The 18,362-nt window shown below is 37.4% G+C and overlaps 1 protein-coding gene across 3 annotated transcripts in view; it reads right to left on the reverse strand.

The window, feature by feature from the left end:
• Positions 1-17,842, reverse strand: part of CPT1A (carnitine palmitoyltransferase 1A) — a 50,692-nt gene extending 32,850 nt beyond the window's left edge. For 2 of the 3 annotated variants that reach the window (XR_003398607.1, XM_026850464.1), the window contains exons 1-9: positions 17,661-17,842; positions 9,045-9,123; positions 8,750-8,904; positions 7,582-7,721; positions 7,015-7,186; positions 3,712-3,813; positions 2,875-3,012; positions 1,959-2,036; positions 1,122-1,229 (exon numbers count right to left, since the gene is read on the reverse strand). Coding sequence is in view for 2 of the 3 variants with exons in the window: in XM_026850464.1 (XP_026706265.1) it covers positions 1,122-1,229; positions 1,959-2,036; positions 2,875-3,012; positions 3,712-3,813; positions 7,015-7,186; positions 7,582-7,721; positions 8,750-8,890 (879 nt within the window). In the remaining variant the exon portion in view is untranslated. The remainder of the gene's footprint in view (positions 1-1,121; positions 1,230-1,958; positions 2,037-2,874; positions 3,013-3,711; positions 3,814-7,014; positions 7,187-7,581; positions 7,722-8,749; positions 8,905-9,044; positions 9,124-17,660) is intronic. The other variant, XM_026850465.1, reaches the window with a different exon arrangement.
• Positions 17,843-18,362: the final 520 nt, after the last annotated feature.

Genomic DNA, 18,362 nt, shown 5'->3' on the forward strand with positions numbered 1-18,362 from the left:
AAAAAGAAAAAGAAAAAAAGAAAAAGAAAAAAAGAAAAAGAAAAAAAGAAAAAAAGAAAAAGAAAAAAAGAAAAAGAAGAAAAAAAGAAAAAGAAAAAAGAAAAAGAAAAAAGAAAAAAAGAAAAAGAAAAAAGAAAAAGAAAAAAAGAAAAAAAGAAAAAGAAAAAAAGAAAAAGAAAAAAAGAAAAAGAAAAAAAGAAAAAGAAAAAACAGGCTGTAGAACACTAAGGTACATCAACTCAGGATTTATTTTGCCCCCACTCTGTCCATGTCTGTCTGAACTACATGTGGAAGATTCCACTGACGTTCCAATAGCTCTATTTTTTCCCTCCTACCAAAAGCTCACCCTTCAGGAGGGATGACTGAAGCTAGCTAGCATCTGAAATCCAAGGAGCTCTCAATGGCCAGTCCAGATGCAAAACTTACACATGCAGCATGCACTACCTCTCAATTTCTTCTTTTAAAGTTATTTCTGTCTGTGTAGAAACAAAAGTTCACATTCCTCAGATTTGTAGTTACATGCAACTAGTCACATCCCTGCCATGGCCCTCAAAAAAATAGATTGTTTCCACAATATTTATTCACTACAACACACAGTCACTGGACAGAACAGAAATTCAGAATGGGATTCACCTCACCTATCTTCGCTACCTAGAAATTAGTGCAACACAAGATTTTATCATCATCTATACTTGGGCTGCCACTGGCCCACTCTTGGCCTCAAGGTCCAGCCCTTTGTCCCAGCTGCCCCTTGTGCTCACACTACATGGTACCACAGACTCTTCAGGCTTAGAAGTACCATTACATGCTTAGCACATACCAATAACATCTCTTACATGGAATACTTAACATACACAAGTACAAGACTCTTTGTCTTTTAGGCAAATACATATGTTACTTTCAAATACTGCAATGAGGTGACATGACAGAATCCTGCATTGTTATCAGTTTCTGCCCATGTGCAATTCAAGTGATAACCAAGATGTTTGGGATCACAAATTTAGTTACATCTTACAGGTAGTTCTGACAATAAGACATTCTTCTCCCATTCTGAAAACTGATCAACTTCTTACAGACTGTGACAGAAAAAGATCAAAAGTCATTTAAACTGATATACATACTGGCTTGATTTCTTGTCTGTCCAGTTTTTTCCGATAGCGCAGGATGGCATGGATAACATTACCAGCTCTAGCTGCCTGCAGGGTTGTGGGAGATAAATAAAGGAAGTCCTGTAAAGCACATAAGAATCATAAGTTAATGATTACCAGACTACATTTAAAAAAACCAAAAAACAGAACACAAAACTGCTAATACTTCTCATCCATGTTCTTAGAGTTTATTTTGGTCTATATAGAAAAGGCTTTAAATCATATGAAGCACACTAGGTGCAGTAAGCTGATGACTTGAAACTTAAAATTTTTTCAACAGTCAGAACCTCAAACAGCATCAGGCCTAAAACATACATGATAGCTGTTAAACACCCCAGTAGAAATGACAATGCTACTTAAAACTTAAAATCCAGGACTACCATACTTCCTCTTTTTGCTTCTGATTTTAGGGTCTTTTACAATTTTATATCCCATCTGCAAATATGAGCACACACCTTGCTGATTATGGGTGCGTTACCCATGTGTTTTACATGGAGCTTTTGAAATTGAAAACACCAATTGTGTTACCCGTGAAGTTTTACATGGAGCTTTTGAAAGACTGCTTGTTGCAGTAAGCACAAAACTGTTTACTACATGAATTTGCCCAAGTGGCAGATGTGGTAAGTTTATTACTAAGATATCACTGCACTTGAAGACATTGGCTGTAGGTTATACTAGAAGAAAGAAAAACAAAGGTCATGTACTCAGTGGATATGGATTTCTAAACAGAAATATAACACAAAATAAGATACCTGGCAGAAATTTTACAGCACTGCTTTCATACCTAAGGTGTTTATAGTATTTACCTACCATTGCAAAATAGTTACTATTAACCATAATTGGCCCACGTCCTCTAAGGTAGATATATTCTTCCCACCAATCACTAACCTGTAGCAGGAAGGAAAACAAAAGCAGTAAAATCTCAATTTCCACAGTTTATATCTTCTATATTAATGGCTCCACAACATTCCATAAAGAAGCAGGAAGGAAACTGCTAGCTTGCCCCCCCTCCCTCCTTACATAAGATAAACAAGAAAACCCTAGTTTGTGTTAAACTTTGGACAAAAGAGCAAGAGAGGGTCAAGACAATTAAATTCAACTGTAGCTCTCTGATAAGCTTCTGAAGAGGCCATCATCTCCAAATAATATTTAAAATGTATCAGATCTCCTGAATGTTTTGCAGCCTTTGCCAGGACAGCCTAGGCTACTGGGCACAGCTGATAATCTATCAGGAAGGAATTTTATTACAGTTCTCACTATGATGTTGGGGTTTGGGTTATCTTTTTGGTAAAAAAACAACCACCAAAACAATAACTTATTGTTACAATTCTTTATTTCTCTTTCATATGCTCTATATAAAAAAGTTGTCTTAAGTCACCCTTCTAAACTACCTGGGTAGCCAGGCCCATTGTTATTAAGCTTAATAAGGAGATAAACAGACCTCAAAAGCAAATGTAACAGCAAAAGCTAAATAACCTGCTCCAGAACAACAAAACACAAAATGAGGATTCACTCTTTCAAATTCCATTCACTACACTGTTTACCAAATCACACAAATTACTTCTGTGCAAATCAGGCATCTCCAAAGTACTTTGCCTTTTTTGGCTTAACTTTCATTCTTTCTTAAACATAAACGAAAGCAATTGAAACTGTTTAATATTTTTGCAATGGGGAACAAATTAAGTTATGTCATTTGAATGACTAAGCCTCCTATTTATCTACTCACATAGTTTGTGGCCCACCAGGATTTTAGCTTCAAATACCACTGAAGCCTTGGTCCCAAATTAAATGCAAAATCTTTGGCAAGACCCTCCATTCTTCTGAACTCGTCATCATCCATAAGTGGCCGAACTGATTCCAGATACTAGAATAGAGGAAAAGAATCAGCATAGTAACTAATACATAGCTTCTCACCATTCCTACACAAAGCATTTGAACAGTAGACAAAGTTTATCCAGACTCAATTCATGATATTGCAGATAATATGTTGTTAAAATAAGAGTATACACTCTAAGTACCTGCCTACAAACTAGAAAAATGGGATTTTTTCCAGACATGTCAGCAGATCACAAGTGGAAGAGATTACTTTTCTAAAGATATATTTTCCACTCAAAGGGGGAAGACATACTACTACTTCAGTATCAGGCAGAGATTTTTTTTTTTCATCTCTAAAAAATAATCTAACCTTCAAGTTTCTGTGATATACTGTCCTACTTACACAGTTTGCTATAAGGTTTTGTGTCATAAACCACATGTTTATATATTCAAGCTGTGGAAGATAACAAAACCACTATGTTTCAAAAACCCTGGAAATCACCCTTTGTTGCACAGTCTTACATCAACAGACATCACATCATCCAGCATGAATTACGCCAGCTTCAAACTGTCACCAGATTCAGTGGTTTGTCACAGACTTTATTTTCATTTCTGTGCAGAAGTTTTAAACCATTACACCGTATTAATACCACCATGCAATACTTTTATAATAGATGGCAAAAAAACCCCACAAGGGAATCTAAATATGAATTCAATTGTTACTGAAGAAATTAATTCATATACACACCCTATTGACTGTGTCTTTAACAGCCGGAACTGGCAATCGTGGTAAAGATGTCTGGAAACTGTATAACATGGGTTTGCGTCCTGAGAAGAGTTTTACAAGTGCCTGAACAAAAACAAAATACACACCTCAAATTATTAGGTTCAACAAAAGAAAAGTTACAGAGTAATAAAGTCTAATGTAACTCACAGTTCTTCTCACTGGTAAATCATACTGTACTAAATTTATCATTTTTATCACTGTTTCACAAATAATAAAAGGCACTGACAAACTAACTTCCTAAAGGTTAAACAACATGTCCGTGGAAGAGAAAAACGGTCATAGTCCTTCCTGACTTCCCAGACAATCTTCTGGTCATTAGGCAATATTGTTTATGAATGGCACACCTTGATCTCAACAGAAAATAGTTACTTAGCACTTCTTTTTTTCATACATTTCCCTCTGTAAAGATTTAAAAAAGCAAGTCTACCAGTTGATCTTCTATTATATAGTAGATGCTACAAAAATATCTGTATTGCGCTTCAAAACAGGAATCATTATTAAGCCCATCGCTCAGCTAAGGACCCTAGTTAACTATTGCCAACTTTTAAAATAATTATGCTTTGGAATCATGGTTTAATGTTTTCTGAATGTATAGCTCAATATCAGTAGTAGTATTGATATTACAGGGAGTTCCTTCAAGCATGAGTCTATCTCAGGCAGTCTACTGCATGATTTGCAAATTGTGCAAGCGTGCCAGTGTTATGCTTGGTGCTTGTGTTACAAAAAACCCTACTACAATACAAAAAAGCCAGAGATGTCAGCTCCCATATTAGCTTCAGATATTACAGCATCCCAGTTTTCCATGGGAGACTGAAGACAGAAGCAGCACTTTTGCCTAAGACTACTTCTCAGCTGTGACATGCACTAGGCTTAAGTCTAGACCATGCAACTTCTACACTACACATGAAAGGATTTTGACACTATCATCCTATTTCAGCATGAAAGTAAGGTCAAATATTACACCCACAGTCCAGTGGAGCCTTTATTGTTGAAGTCCAATATACTATACAGACCAATAGACTAAAGATAAAAGAAAACAGGATGCAATTTCACTACTAGATTCCTAGAACTTCTCCCTTTTATCTCCCCATGACAAACTGAAAAAACGACTTTTTAAAATGTAGAGTTCCACCCCACCCACCCCCCTCAATTTCCTTGATTAGCACAGCTAAAGGAGGTTATTTTAGGTAGCACAGAACTATTAATAATTGCAGAGTATTACCAGCAGAGACCTCCCTGCAAATGAATCTCTTTCAGAGTTGTCAGATACACATGGATGCAACCACAGTAATCAGCCCGGTGAAGTCTAATTGTGCTTCATGACAAGATAACTTGGAAGCCAGGTGAGAAAAAAAGCTCAGCTTTTCATAAGAAAATGTAATTCCATAATCAAGAGACAATTTTATTCCAGAACTCTTAAACCAGGAAAGGCTGATATTATCTTCAGAGAGAGTACCTGCTCAACTGACAAAGCCAGCAAGCATATTTCACAGTATTTATCTCTCAAGTAAATTTGTAGTAGAGAATTTGTAATAGTTTGAGACTATTAGTGATCTGACAGACACACATCCTTAATTACATCTGATTTCATATGCAGGCACAGCAAATAATCTCATTCTAGCATACATTCCATCTGTTCACAGATTATTATTTTTTACCTGCTTTTTTAAAAACTGCAACTGATAGGTGGATTTTTTTCCTAAACCTGGTACAGAAAATTTGACTTCGGAAGATGAAATATGTTCATTAAAAGTGCCATCAGACTTCCAACTAGCCTGCAAATCAGTTTGTACTGTGACTGAAATCAGAGCCCAGTTTTTTGATCTACATGACTATTTGAACAGAAGACAGTATATTCATTATAGCATTTTTCATGCATGAAAATCAGCCAAGAAAAAAAAGCATAACCCAACACGAACCCCCCCCAAGAATTACACAATATTAAAATATAATAAAAATCTAGAAAGCTAATGTAGTTGGTATTGTTCTACTAGGGAAACCAGCGTTTTGTTGGGACTAGCTATAGAAAGAATAAGGCATTAAATTAGAGCTTCATGTTAAGTATAGGTGAGACACTGTTGGGCATACAACTTTAGAGTGTTCTGCATTTCAAAACATACATACCACACACCAAAATACATATGCAACATATGTAATAGACAAAAATGTATAAATACAATATGCAACAAAGCATGGTAAGTAGCACTGCAGTTCATACTGTTTAAGGTTGATATGGCGGTATTAACAGCTTTAAAATATCTATCTGGTAGGGCATGCTGAAAACCCAGACAGCTACTGCTTCAAGCAACTAACAGAAAGCCTTACCATTCAGAGCCTGTACTGTACAAATTCGAGTCATGAGGCTCCTGATACTGCTTCCAGGAAAAACTATCAATTAGAAATTTCATTTGTAACAGAGGAACATTATATTCTATTTTAGTATACTATTCTGGATACCTATTCTTAAAGATAGTTCATAGTAAAATCATGACGTTGTTAGTCCAACACACATCAGTTAACTTTTGAGGCTGCTTAGACTGATTTTATTGTAGTAGGGCACTTAAGTTACTTTTGCCAGTATTGTTCTGGAAATGAGTTGAAAGAACCGAGTCTAAGTAACTAAAAACTACTTCATCTCTTGGAGCACCTGTATGTACATTTCCTCACTTTACAGCTACCACATCCTTTAAGGATCCTCTTCCAAAGTACCCAATAATCAAGAGGAACCAGATCACTCTCATCTTATCCTTATGTGAAAATTGCGTAACAAGCTACCTACATCATGCTTTTTCTCCAACTCATTCTGGAGGCATACCACTAAATCCATTAAAAGGACATTCAATATTCTTTTCTTCAAGTATAAGGTTAATTTTAGAATGGATGACTGCAAATGCTAGCATTTCAACAAAGAATTAGGGTAGCACTTTCTGGGGAGGACAAGATTCTTTGGTGCTACAGCCTAAGTTCTTTAACCTGTACTTGCATAGAGGAAAAAGTAGGTAGTTGAGTCACACAGTTCTAAGGCGTTGGCAAATTTAAAAGTTGTTCTTGAAGTGTTTATTCTTCCTTCTACAAGGCCATCCTGAATAGTTTAATTATAGCATCAGAAGAATGACATTAATTAGTAGAACCGTCTGCCTGACAGCCTCCTGTCCCATGACGCAGAAAACAGAAGCAAGGAAAATCCTACAAAATTTTCTTTTAGGACTCTGAATACAAATCAGATAGAATTTCAGATGAAACAGAAAGACAATATATCCTTACCATCCAGAACTTGGTGCCTGCAGAAACTTTGCCATGTTCAGTGAACATCCAACCATGATAGGAAAGCAGCATTTTTAGAGAGTAGCGCATTGTGATAATAAGGGCAACCCAAAGCCCTGTGCCAAAAAGTATTCCACTCACGATGTTCTGTGTTTGGTTTGACATATAGCCGCTATTTAAAACAGAAGCCAGCACGTGTCAGTTAATGTCAGTTTAACTTCTAAAGAGAACCTAACATTGCAAACCTAAGTCTAATGGCACCACAGGCAGGCATTGCACAAGCTTCATGCCTGTTTAGCCCTTTTTCATAAACTCATTTCCAAACACCCTCTCATGAAGCAAGATCAAAGGGCACAGAAGTTGCCAAATGTGCTTCCCAAATACTCAGAAAACAATGTAGCAGTACTGGTATAACAACCTACCTATTTCATACCCTCATACATCTGTTTATTTGACTTACTCTACCACAAACATACTGTCAAAAAACTTTAACAGGATTAGCTTTAAGGGTAGTTACATATAAAACTGATTTCCTTGAGATGAACAGTAACTTTTAAGTCTACTTACGTTGTATCAAGTGTTCGGTTGATTTTAGCTATTATTCCTAAAGAAGGATCAATTTTGGCATACATTGTTGACATCACACCCACAACTACAATAAGCCAGCTAGATGGGCTAGCAGGATAAACGCCAGTGATAATGCCATTCTGGAAAGAAAAGCCTTCACATAATTTTTTCATACCAAAGTGGTTGACTTCATATTATCATGAAAAGAAACAAAAATCAACACGTTTAGTTTTAAACAAGAAGTTAAAGATTATCCAACATTTTCTTACGTATGCTTAACCCAGGAGTAAGGAACAGATTTAGTTAAGTTTGACTGCTACAGTTTTGTAGATAACACTGGTCCTGCTGCAAGTCTCACTAAAAATACTGAAATTAGCAAACAACTTTCAAACAAATGACACTGCAATAATCCCCATTTACACTGAGTTAGGCCTCTCTAAATGAAAACATCGCAAAAATATTCTGCCAAACAAGCCACTGAAAACGGCAATCAAGGGGTTTTTATATCCTTTAAACAGTCCTCATAGCTAAGATTTTATTAAGACTAGACTACTGTTAAAAATATGTTTTTGAAAGAGATATAGAAGATAGCATGTAGCTTGTTGTCTAGTTTGCTACTAATAAAATAGATACTTACCATTTATGATCCCTTGAACAAACCAACGAATTCACAACAATCTGTATCAAGTACCTCATCAGAAATGTTACCATTTAGCATAACTTGTACAAGATAGATGTTCAGGCAATTTCTTGAAAACAGCAAGCATTCTCCTTAACTTTGATTTTGGCAAAGAATACATAAAATCAAGAGTGTAGTCTTGTACCTCTAAGTGATACGACACTAAAAAGCAAAACTAATTCTATTTCTGACTTATGCTAGAAGATTACACAATTAAATGATGTATTATGAAGAGAATGAAGTAAATTAAAGCTATTCATTTCTGCATCTTTTTCATCTTTCTTCTACAGAATAAATCAAAAATATGTATTTTACTGCATCATCCAGTGCTACCTTCCTTGTCTTAACCAAAACCAACACAAGACTTTCACAGTAACAAACTTTATTTGCCATAAAGGAAAAAAAAATAAATTACCTAAATAGAACTTCAATAAATCTATAAAACATTAAAGCCCCTCAAGTTTGGTGGACTTGACTAATTTAAAATACCTTGAATCTGATGAACTTTTTCTTCCATGAATAGACACCAGATAGGTAAATTTGTTTGAGCGCTTCATGGCTCATTCGCAGGTCAATCCCATCTGGAGTTACTGTAAATTGAAAAGCTACTGCTTGATGAGCTTCTGCCATTTTCAGAGCGAGTTCTGTCAAAAAAGCAAAGTTTTAAAATTATTTCCTTTTTGTTCAAAGGAACTAGGAGCTAGTTCATTTCTAGCAAGGTATCTTCTACATAGTAATTTGAGGAAATACTTCAAAGTATGCCAAATTTACATACAGTACTTGCCTCTTCCTTACAGGCTATGCTTGCACTTCTGTCTCAGCGTCCAGTATGCTAATTAAGGTACCTCTTCTAACCACAAGAGCTGAAAATGGAAACAAAACACTCCCATATAACTTAGGCCTTCTGGCAGAACTGCAGCAAGCTTAATATTGTATATACATGCAATATATAAAAATTCAGAGCAGAAAATTAAAGTCATACTATTTAGGGGGAAAAAAACCCCAAACTATCGCAGGTACATAGCATCCTACTCTGTAATGATGAAGGAGATTCAGAATTTCTTTTTTTTTTCCTCATCATTTTGAAACAAAAGTTCTTCACCTCAGCTAGCAAAACAAAGCTGCTTCTGGCCACATCCTCCTCTGGAATTTTTTCAGATCTTAATTTCCAGCTAATTAGTCACAGCAATAAGACACTATAGCTCTGGTGGCTCTGAGTTCTGACTGGCAAATGACTGCAAAATCAAAACTGTGCAGAGTTGAAGAAACCAAATCACAATTGTCAGAAAAATGACCTTTGGAATTAAGAGGAAATTTAACTGAACTGCAGCTCAGTTTAACTACCCAAACAAGTATGAACAACAGTACAAACACAGACAAAAGACCATCATAACAGGCAGGCGTAACAGGTTCAAATAAAAACCACTGGAATTTAAAACAAATATAATTGTGATTCTGTTTACATGTTTATGGCTTATCTTTGAGGATATAGCCAATTCAAACTGACTGTATACTCTTATTATCAGCTCATCTTCATAGCTTCTTTCTTTCCATCATGAGCATTTCCACGTAAATATCCTGGAAGTTACTCCTACTCATCATTAATTCAGACTGTTTGAACACTTACAATCAGAACATAGATTTTTTTCAGACAGGCTCTATGTATAACACTGAAATGGTCCAGAGACCATCGGGATTCCAAAGTCTTCTGCCCACATTCATTTATCAGCTTACCAAAACTTCTGTGCATAATCGTAAAACAACACTGTCTTAGAAGTATGACAGAAAGGGAGAGGAATCCATAATCTCATCTGCAGGTCAGGATTCAGGGGTAAGTTTTAATTTCATATTTTTACTGGCATAAAACACAACATTATAAATACCAAGTGTTTTAAGGTGGCACTTGCATTTCTATTTAAGCAAAATCAGAAGGAAGAACTACTTCATGCTTTTTCAGTGCTAAAGGCTGAAATGCACATTTCTTCAGCAAACCTGAAGCTTAGACTTAAATTCTGGTAGATGTTCATCCCCTGCAGCATGGAGGGCTAACCAGCGCAGTTCAGCTGGGCACTTCAAAAACAGTTTATTGTGACTGTAGTGCCGCTCTTCTAGTCTGTAAATATTCTACTACATCAATGTCATCTGGAGTACAAAGAAGGGGTGCAACGGTGTACAAGTAGACAGCTAGGGAATGCTGCAGTAACAGCAGGCTTAGGAAATACACAGTCTAGGAAGAGAATGAGCATCAGGCAGAAGAGAATGAGATAAGTGCTGCTGTGCAGCATCTTGTAAGGTTGTGACCAATACATAGTGACTGTTTGCAATATTTATAGTGTTTACCCCTAGACCAGCTTGCAGTGACCAACCTCCGCAATAGAACTGCTACAGTGGCTGATGGTAATTCACAGAACTCCCAAATCCATCAGCCACTGCTCAAGTTTTAGAGGTTGAGCCCTGGGTGAACCAGGCTTCTGGGTTTCCAGAAGGGTAGCTAAAGCTCATAGAGAGCATGCAATTCGATCCATCCATGTACAGCGTCCAATTATGCCAAAGAAACCAAATCAGCTTTGAACATCAGTTTCAAAACCTTAAGACAAGTCCTGTGTGCCCTAGTAACAGCTGCAATTTGTAGTACTTAATCACTCAGTCACTAACAACTGCTTATTCATGGGGGCCTTGCTGTCGACAAGTATCAGGAAGTCAGTCAGTTGTGCATTCATTCATTTATATTGTGCATCACCAGGTCAACCCTGAGACCTGGTGATGCACAACTGACATGACAGCAATAAAACAAGAGACAGGCAGTAGTAACATGTGATATGCCCTGGACTCAACAAGGTCTGCAAAAGGGGAAAACACTCGAAGTTAAGAATGAATCATACATTTAGCAGTGCTTTTAAGACTAGAATTACAAAAACATTTTTTAAAAAATTTTAAAAAATAATCACACAATAAAAACAACTATATCCCCATATGGAGAATCAGGCACCTGGATTTGTCTCAAGAGGGTCCATCAGGTCCTCCAGTTCACTCATGGAATTTTGTATTCTGGAATGTCAGTGTCTTAAGATCAGCTAGTTTCTATTTCACTTCAACTCCCCTGTGAATTCTCAGTCTGGGAATTTGTAACTATCCTCCTCTCTGTTTCTTAGGAGAAAAAATTTCAGGAACCTTTCCCTTTTTAGGCACAGGCATTTCTACTGTCCAAGGCAGAAAAAGATTATAAATAGCATTAATCATAAACAGTCAAGCCAATATTTTAATGAACTGAAACTCAGCATGATCAGAAAATTAAACAGGTTTCAATAAAGAAAAATATTCCTTATTCCCAAATGAAGAACTATGAATCCAGCAAGAATTAATCCTGAATCAAGTAAACAAGCCCTGAAAACAAAGACAAATCTAGTTCTAGAACTGTATTACTTGACCCTAAAATGTGAAACAATCAAAAGGCTTGTTTCTTTTCATATCCTTTTCCTTTACTTCAGAAAACTGTAAGCCTTTAAGACTGTTCTGAATTATGATGGCTGGACACCAAAGACTTCCTGAAGTCCCTTTCTTTGCACACTTATTTTCCTCCTTAAAGGCCAGTTCAGTCATAAGCTGCCGTCCACTTCCCCTCCTCTGCATTCCTCTGCCGTCACGTGCTTGCGAGCAAAGTAGGTAAAAGGGCACAGGCCAGAGGAGCATGCGTTCGGCTTGGAAACTTGACTTGCCCATGTTAGTAAGGCAGCACCCACATCAATTAGCTAACTAACACTGAAACAATAACTTCTTCTAACTTCTGGCATTTTGGTCAGCAAAACATTTCTGTACAGCACATACTAATTAACCTCATTCCCAATAGAGCCATAAATGAGAGCTTTTGAATTTCTTAGTAGTTTGGCCAAGCATTAAAGGGGAGAATAAAAAAAAAGAACACAGTCATTTATAAAAGTAATCTAAAATAATTATTTTCATTCATTTCAGTGTTCTCTCATAATATTAACATATCTTAAAACACACATGTGCCCCTTAAAACTTGGTTTCTTTTTCTTTGCTTTTAATTAAATGAGAAAGCTGTATGTTCCTTGCTCTTTTCTGGTTTTACTTCAATTCAAACATGCTGTAACAGCTGCAGATGTTTCTCCTCTTCCCTTTTCATACCTCTGCTAGAGCCAATCAAAACTTACAATTTTTTTTCCATTGTTATAAACAAGTACTGCTAGGTTGGATGTCACTTTTAAGTCAAGAAAACACACTGCACAGTAGAAGGCTGAAGTGCTGATGGACCTGATGGCCTGAAAAACTTATGCTGCTATGCCTACTATGCACAAAATCTCCTCAGACTGCTATTTTTGCAGTTTAACTCACAGACTGCTCACAGACCTTATCATTTCAGATTGCAGACACTGAACAGTCAACTATGTATTAGGGTTTACATGCTCCTAGAGCCATGGAAGGAGACAAGGGCCTCAGCTCTGGAAAATCTGAAGCTAAGGGGATCCCATGTGCAGGATGCTTCCATTGAGTCAGGCATGCAAGAATTCACTTGTGGTTGGTAATGCTTCTCTGAATCACACAACACAGAACACAATGTCTAAAAGACAGTGAAAGGAATACCATGTGCATCTTCACAAGCACCAGGCCGTGATGCAGAGGTATTACAGTAGATTGCACAAAACAAGCTATTAATTCCTAAAGCAGTTACCTTTGGAACTGATACTGAGTATGAACCTTCCCACATTTCTGTAGATTTCACAAGCTTTATATGGATGAGTGCTAAAAAGGCAAAGTCACTAGCCCTATCTCAAAAAAGCACAACTCCTCTACTTTAAGTGGATATCCATCTCACATCTCAGAACTCAGCCACTTGCTTCCCATACACTGCTTGGCTCATGCACCCCCCCCCCCCCCAATTTCCTATTTCTCTCAGAATAGGGAAAACCCTGCCATTTTTCCTTAGTATGAGTCCAAACATCCACTGGAAAGAGATATATTATTTAAACATAGTTTTCACATCTATAGCTCCTTTTCCTGGAAAGGAAACAAGGTAACAAATGCAGAGGAAAACTGGAGAGAAATCTTATTCACATGATCCAGAATAGGTGTGAAACCTTGGTGAAAACACAGTTCTATGACTCTCATTTGCAAGCTACTTCAAGAATTTATTCTGAGGCTCTCCTCACAGATTTTTGGCATTTATACTTTAGCTTTTATATACAGGGCATACACCTCTCAGTAACCAAACTAAGCTCACAAAACATTTCTCTCCAAATATTCTACACTGACTAACAAAGGTTGACAGTTTTCTAGGAAAAGCAGTGACTGCTGCATATAGTTTCTCTGAGAACATTGTTATGTACACCCCACATAGGTTTCATACAGACACCCTTGGCATCCAAACCACAGGCTGCTCATAGATGGGGGCAGACTTGCAGCAATTACATGTCCCTGTGCTGAGGGCTAGTACATGCTGCATCTTGAAGTATGAAGGTAGTTCTGAATTCAGAAGCACCTGGAAGCCCTTATAACTTCATGCAGATGCAAGTGCCACCAATAAAGCAATGAGAAGCATCTTATCACTAGACAGTGTCCTTGACTCCTGCCAAGTTCCTACTAGTATATTAAACCCAATTTTAGTTCAGAAACACACTAAGAACTATATTAAGATTTCCATTTAAAGCTAGACACCTTGAACTCGGAAGGTCCTGGGAAACCAAGCAAGTACCCCAATGACTTTGTCTCCAAACCCGTTCACTTCAAAGAGAAAGGAAAGGAATTCCATTTCTATCAACATGGAAGGCAATGAGTTCCTGTCTGAAAGTTACAAGCAACCATACAGAACAGGAAAAAAAATAAAATTCTGGAGCTCTTGCAGGTTGTCTAAAAACACTTCAACTCTGAAACTTGTTTAAATATTGAAAACGCTGCACAAGTTTTATCCAGTATTTTATTACCTACACATCAAATCTCCCTTCAGGAGATGAGCTTGCTATAGCTTTTGGAAAAAAAATAGACAACCAAAAAGTTTCATTTATATGTTATTGATTTATATTTTCACACTGAATTCCAAGAGTCTGAGGACAGACAATGAAATCAGAGCCATATTAAAACACTAGCACACCCACACTGTGTTTGTGCCAAGACAGTGATCAAGTATTTTCTCTCACTGGCTTAAGCTATTACTATAGAAATTTGCATATTCTACTCTCCTAGAAAGCCAAAATTATAAATGCATTCTTTTATACAAATCAATAACTGTTTATGCTCAAATCTGTTGATTTCATGCCAGATAAAGGGAATTCTAAACATTGAGATGTCCATCCAAGTCTCTTCATACATTATTCCAATTTTCTCTTCAGATTTCTGCTATTGATGCTCCTGCCAGTCCAAGTCTTCAGTACCACCTACCCAAAGTAACTCAGACTACCTTATGGCAGCTGACTTTGCCTAGATAGTATATTTGCAATGAAGTGATATGAAGCGAGGCACAAAAAACCGCAGTGTCAACATCATAAAATAACTTACTAGCATGTGAGTTTACTTCCACACTGCCACCAACTACAGTTTAATGGCAACACTGATCTGCACAGCCATCCCAGAAGGGGATGCAATCTATGGATAATCAGGGTTGCTTGAATTTTTTGTTGAAGAAGACTCATGAAAACAATCTGTCAAATCTATCTAAAGGTTGAAGACAGCAAAAAATGAAGAAAAACTGCAAATGGATATACAAGTACAGGGACTGAAACTGGAAGTAGTGGCTGATAGACCAGAGGTTAACACTGCCATCCAGAGGGACCTTGACAGGCTGGAGAAATGGGCAGGCTGAAACCTTATTAAATTCAACAAAGAGACGTACGTGCAAAGTCCTGCACCTAGGGAGGAGTAACCCCATGCACTAGTACACGCTAGAGACTGACTGGCTGAAAAGCAACTTTGCAGCAGGGAGCACCCAAACCAGCAAGGCGACCTTGCAGCAGAGACAACTAACAGAAGCCTGGGGTGCATCAGGAGGAGCACTGCCACAAGTTGAGGGAGGTGACTCTTCTTTTTTACTCAGCGCTGGTGAGGCCCCATCTCGAATACTGTGTCCAGTTCTGTGCTCCCCAGTAAAAGAGAGAAATTAAACTACTGGAGTGTCCAGTGAAGAGCCAATAAGAGGATTAAGGGCTTGAAGAATCAATCCTATTTTTGTAAACACTTTTAATTGTATACCTGGCAGAGAAGCTTTATGAAATTTAATGTAGGAGTTTTCATAATGTCTGCTTCAAATGTCAAACTAACTTTAGAGCATTTAAGACCTGAACAAGAAATCCTGTGCTTCAATTGCTTTAAGTGAAGAGCACACCTTGAAAGTCAAACTGGCAGTAGCAGTCAAACATTCAAAAAGAGCAAGTTTTTTGCATCTGACAAAAGGTACTATTCGTTTGGAGAATAAAAGAAGCTGGATTTTGTAGTAGAATTTTTACAGATTTTGCATGAACTTTTCATACAATGATTCATCTGAATTTTTCAACATTATTCCAGTAGCTTTGCCTTCACTAAAAAGAACCAAGCATGCCATTACACAATGTTTTTTAAATGTATGTTGTTTTTTTAACAACCGCTGCATTGTCTAATGAGAGTCTGCTAGTCTTAAGGCAGATTAAGGTAAATTTCTGGAGCTGACCCTAAATGCCACATATACCGCAGTGATAAGGTGGGCAACATTAAAAACTCCTAGTAAGAAAAAAGCCCTTGGAATTTAATGTAGAGGAAACACTGACTGTTCCTATCAAATTAAGGAAGCCTGTATTATCAATAATAAAACTGATGTTATTTCAGTAAAGTGTTTTCATGGAGTTTGCTATAAATGAAATAGCTTTAGACACTTAAGTATATGTACAGCATCATCCAGCACTGACTCAGTAACTTAAGGTCCCATCCACTCTTATATGAGTGACTACCTCCCTACAACTATCTGAAATAAATACCAAAATTATGCCCTACTGCTAGAGGGTCGATTAAGAAAGGCAGCTAACCAGAGAATGCCAAAAAGATGCTAAAACCACTTTTACTCATGTGCATCTGGTGGTCCTTTGATGCACAGTTGAACAAAGTTAAACCTAAAGATGAAGAAATAGCATTCAGTTTAACATAAATCCAAAAAATCAAAGTTGTCTAGAATTTTATGCCTTTCAAAGAAAATTCAGGTTCTGATCTACAAAAATCTTCAGTAAACAGTATAAAATACACAGCTTAAACATTTAAATACATGACCAAAAAGACTGCCTGGTCTCTCCCGTATCTGTTTCTTGAATATTCTACTAGCTAATGCCACTTTCTTGCAGTGTATACTACACTTCTGCAAAAAGATAACAAGATATCAAAGCCTTAGAAAAAGCTTATTCATAGTTCACATGATATTCCACAAGGTGCTGACTTCTGAACTTGCTATAAAGATTAACCATACACTGTTATTTGAGAATTTCTAAATAGCTTCCTGGCATACTAACCTTCAATAATATCTAATCATGCTTCAGCATATAAAAAGACACTGATACTTGCCGTTCAGAAGTCTTACCAATAATCTTACAGTGATTAATCATTCTACAGATACAAAATCATTAAGAGCAATCTGAATGAAGCCAAATCATCCCAGTGAACTAAGAAGTCATGTGGATTAAATTCACTCAACAGGGCTTCTCAGGTGAACCTAATCACTATGGCACAGTAGTAAAACAGAAACCAAAGAATCCCTCTCTTTTAAAACTTGAATTAACATAGCATTCAATCAATTATCATTTGATGTGATGAAAACAAAGTCAAACTGACAGGTTCTCTCATGACACTTTAGTTGTGACTGACACATGCTAAAACCAGTTTAAGCCTCCTAAAAGCTGAATCTGTTGTTTATGCAGCACTTCTCTCTCATAGGGTACCCAAAGTAAAATTATTATGCCATGACTGAAGTGGCTTAAGACAGAAGCCTCTCCTCCAGTAGCCCTCATTTAATAGGGAAATTTCAACTTCTCTTCGTTATCACCAGTCATGGGCTCCAATCCTTCCCACCCTCACCTGCAGCTGACAGCTGGGGTCCCTCAGAACTGTAAATGTCTTCAAGGATTTCTCACATCTAAAAAATGAACAAACACTGTGGTTCAAGCCAAGGTGGAAAACTGAATACACGTATGAATACAAGCCCAGGTACAGCAGCGCTGGGACCTACTGCAAACCTCACCCACAGCAGACAGTTTGAAATCATCAGAACAGCAAAGGAGTTGGCAGTAACTTGCTCCCCCACTGACAAACCTATCACCTTGTGTCGTGTCCTCAGCAGTTTTCCAAGATCCCCTTCCCAAACTGTAAACTGGAACAACAGGCATATATGGAAGAGATAATAACAAACAGACCGATGAATGAAACACAAGCATACCTGAACAGCTGTCGTCTTTAAAAGCAGACTTGAGAACTATTTGTCACACAAGCCTTCTCTCCCACAAGCTCACTCTAGATGGGCTCTTGAGTGGGTTAGGACACAGTGAGAGGCAGATTCATTCCAATGCTGCTAACTCCTAACAGACATCACACCACAGCAATGGCAAACAGTCAGTTGTAGCTCTGAAACAGTCAAGAAAAACAGTTTGAGCTTTGATTCACACACTGCTTTTAACTGCTCAGAGGGACTGGATCAGACTGGAACCATTTGAGAAAAAACAATGGCAATGGAGCAAACAGTCACAAGCACAAACAGTTCTGAAACACTGTTTTCCATTATGCTGGATGAACGTATTATCTGGATTGATCTGTCTTCCTTGAACAGGTCTGAGATGGTGAGGAACTGTGGAGTGAAAGGAAGTTCATCTGCTTCTCAGTGATTTCTGAGGGCTCCAACTAGTGATCACTAGCTAGTGCGATAAGCAAGGTGATCTCAGGGGCTAGACCCCAACATTAACTTCAGCTTTCAATTTAAGACATCTGAGCATCTCCCATTACAGTCAATACAGACGACATCAAGATTTCTTGGAGAGATGTTTATAGAACAGACTGGTTTTAGTGGCATTTCCAGGAGAAAAGCCACAGATGAAAAGTTGTCTTCTCACCAGTTCAAACTGGAGACAGTCAGGCAAAGAAATAG

Source organism: Athene cunicularia (genome assembly GCF_003259725.1).
Source record: "Athene cunicularia isolate RWA chromosome 5 unlocalized genomic scaffold, athCun1 chr5_part2, whole genome shotgun sequence".
Lineage (NCBI taxonomy): Eukaryota > Metazoa > Chordata > Aves > Strigiformes > Strigidae > Athene > Athene cunicularia.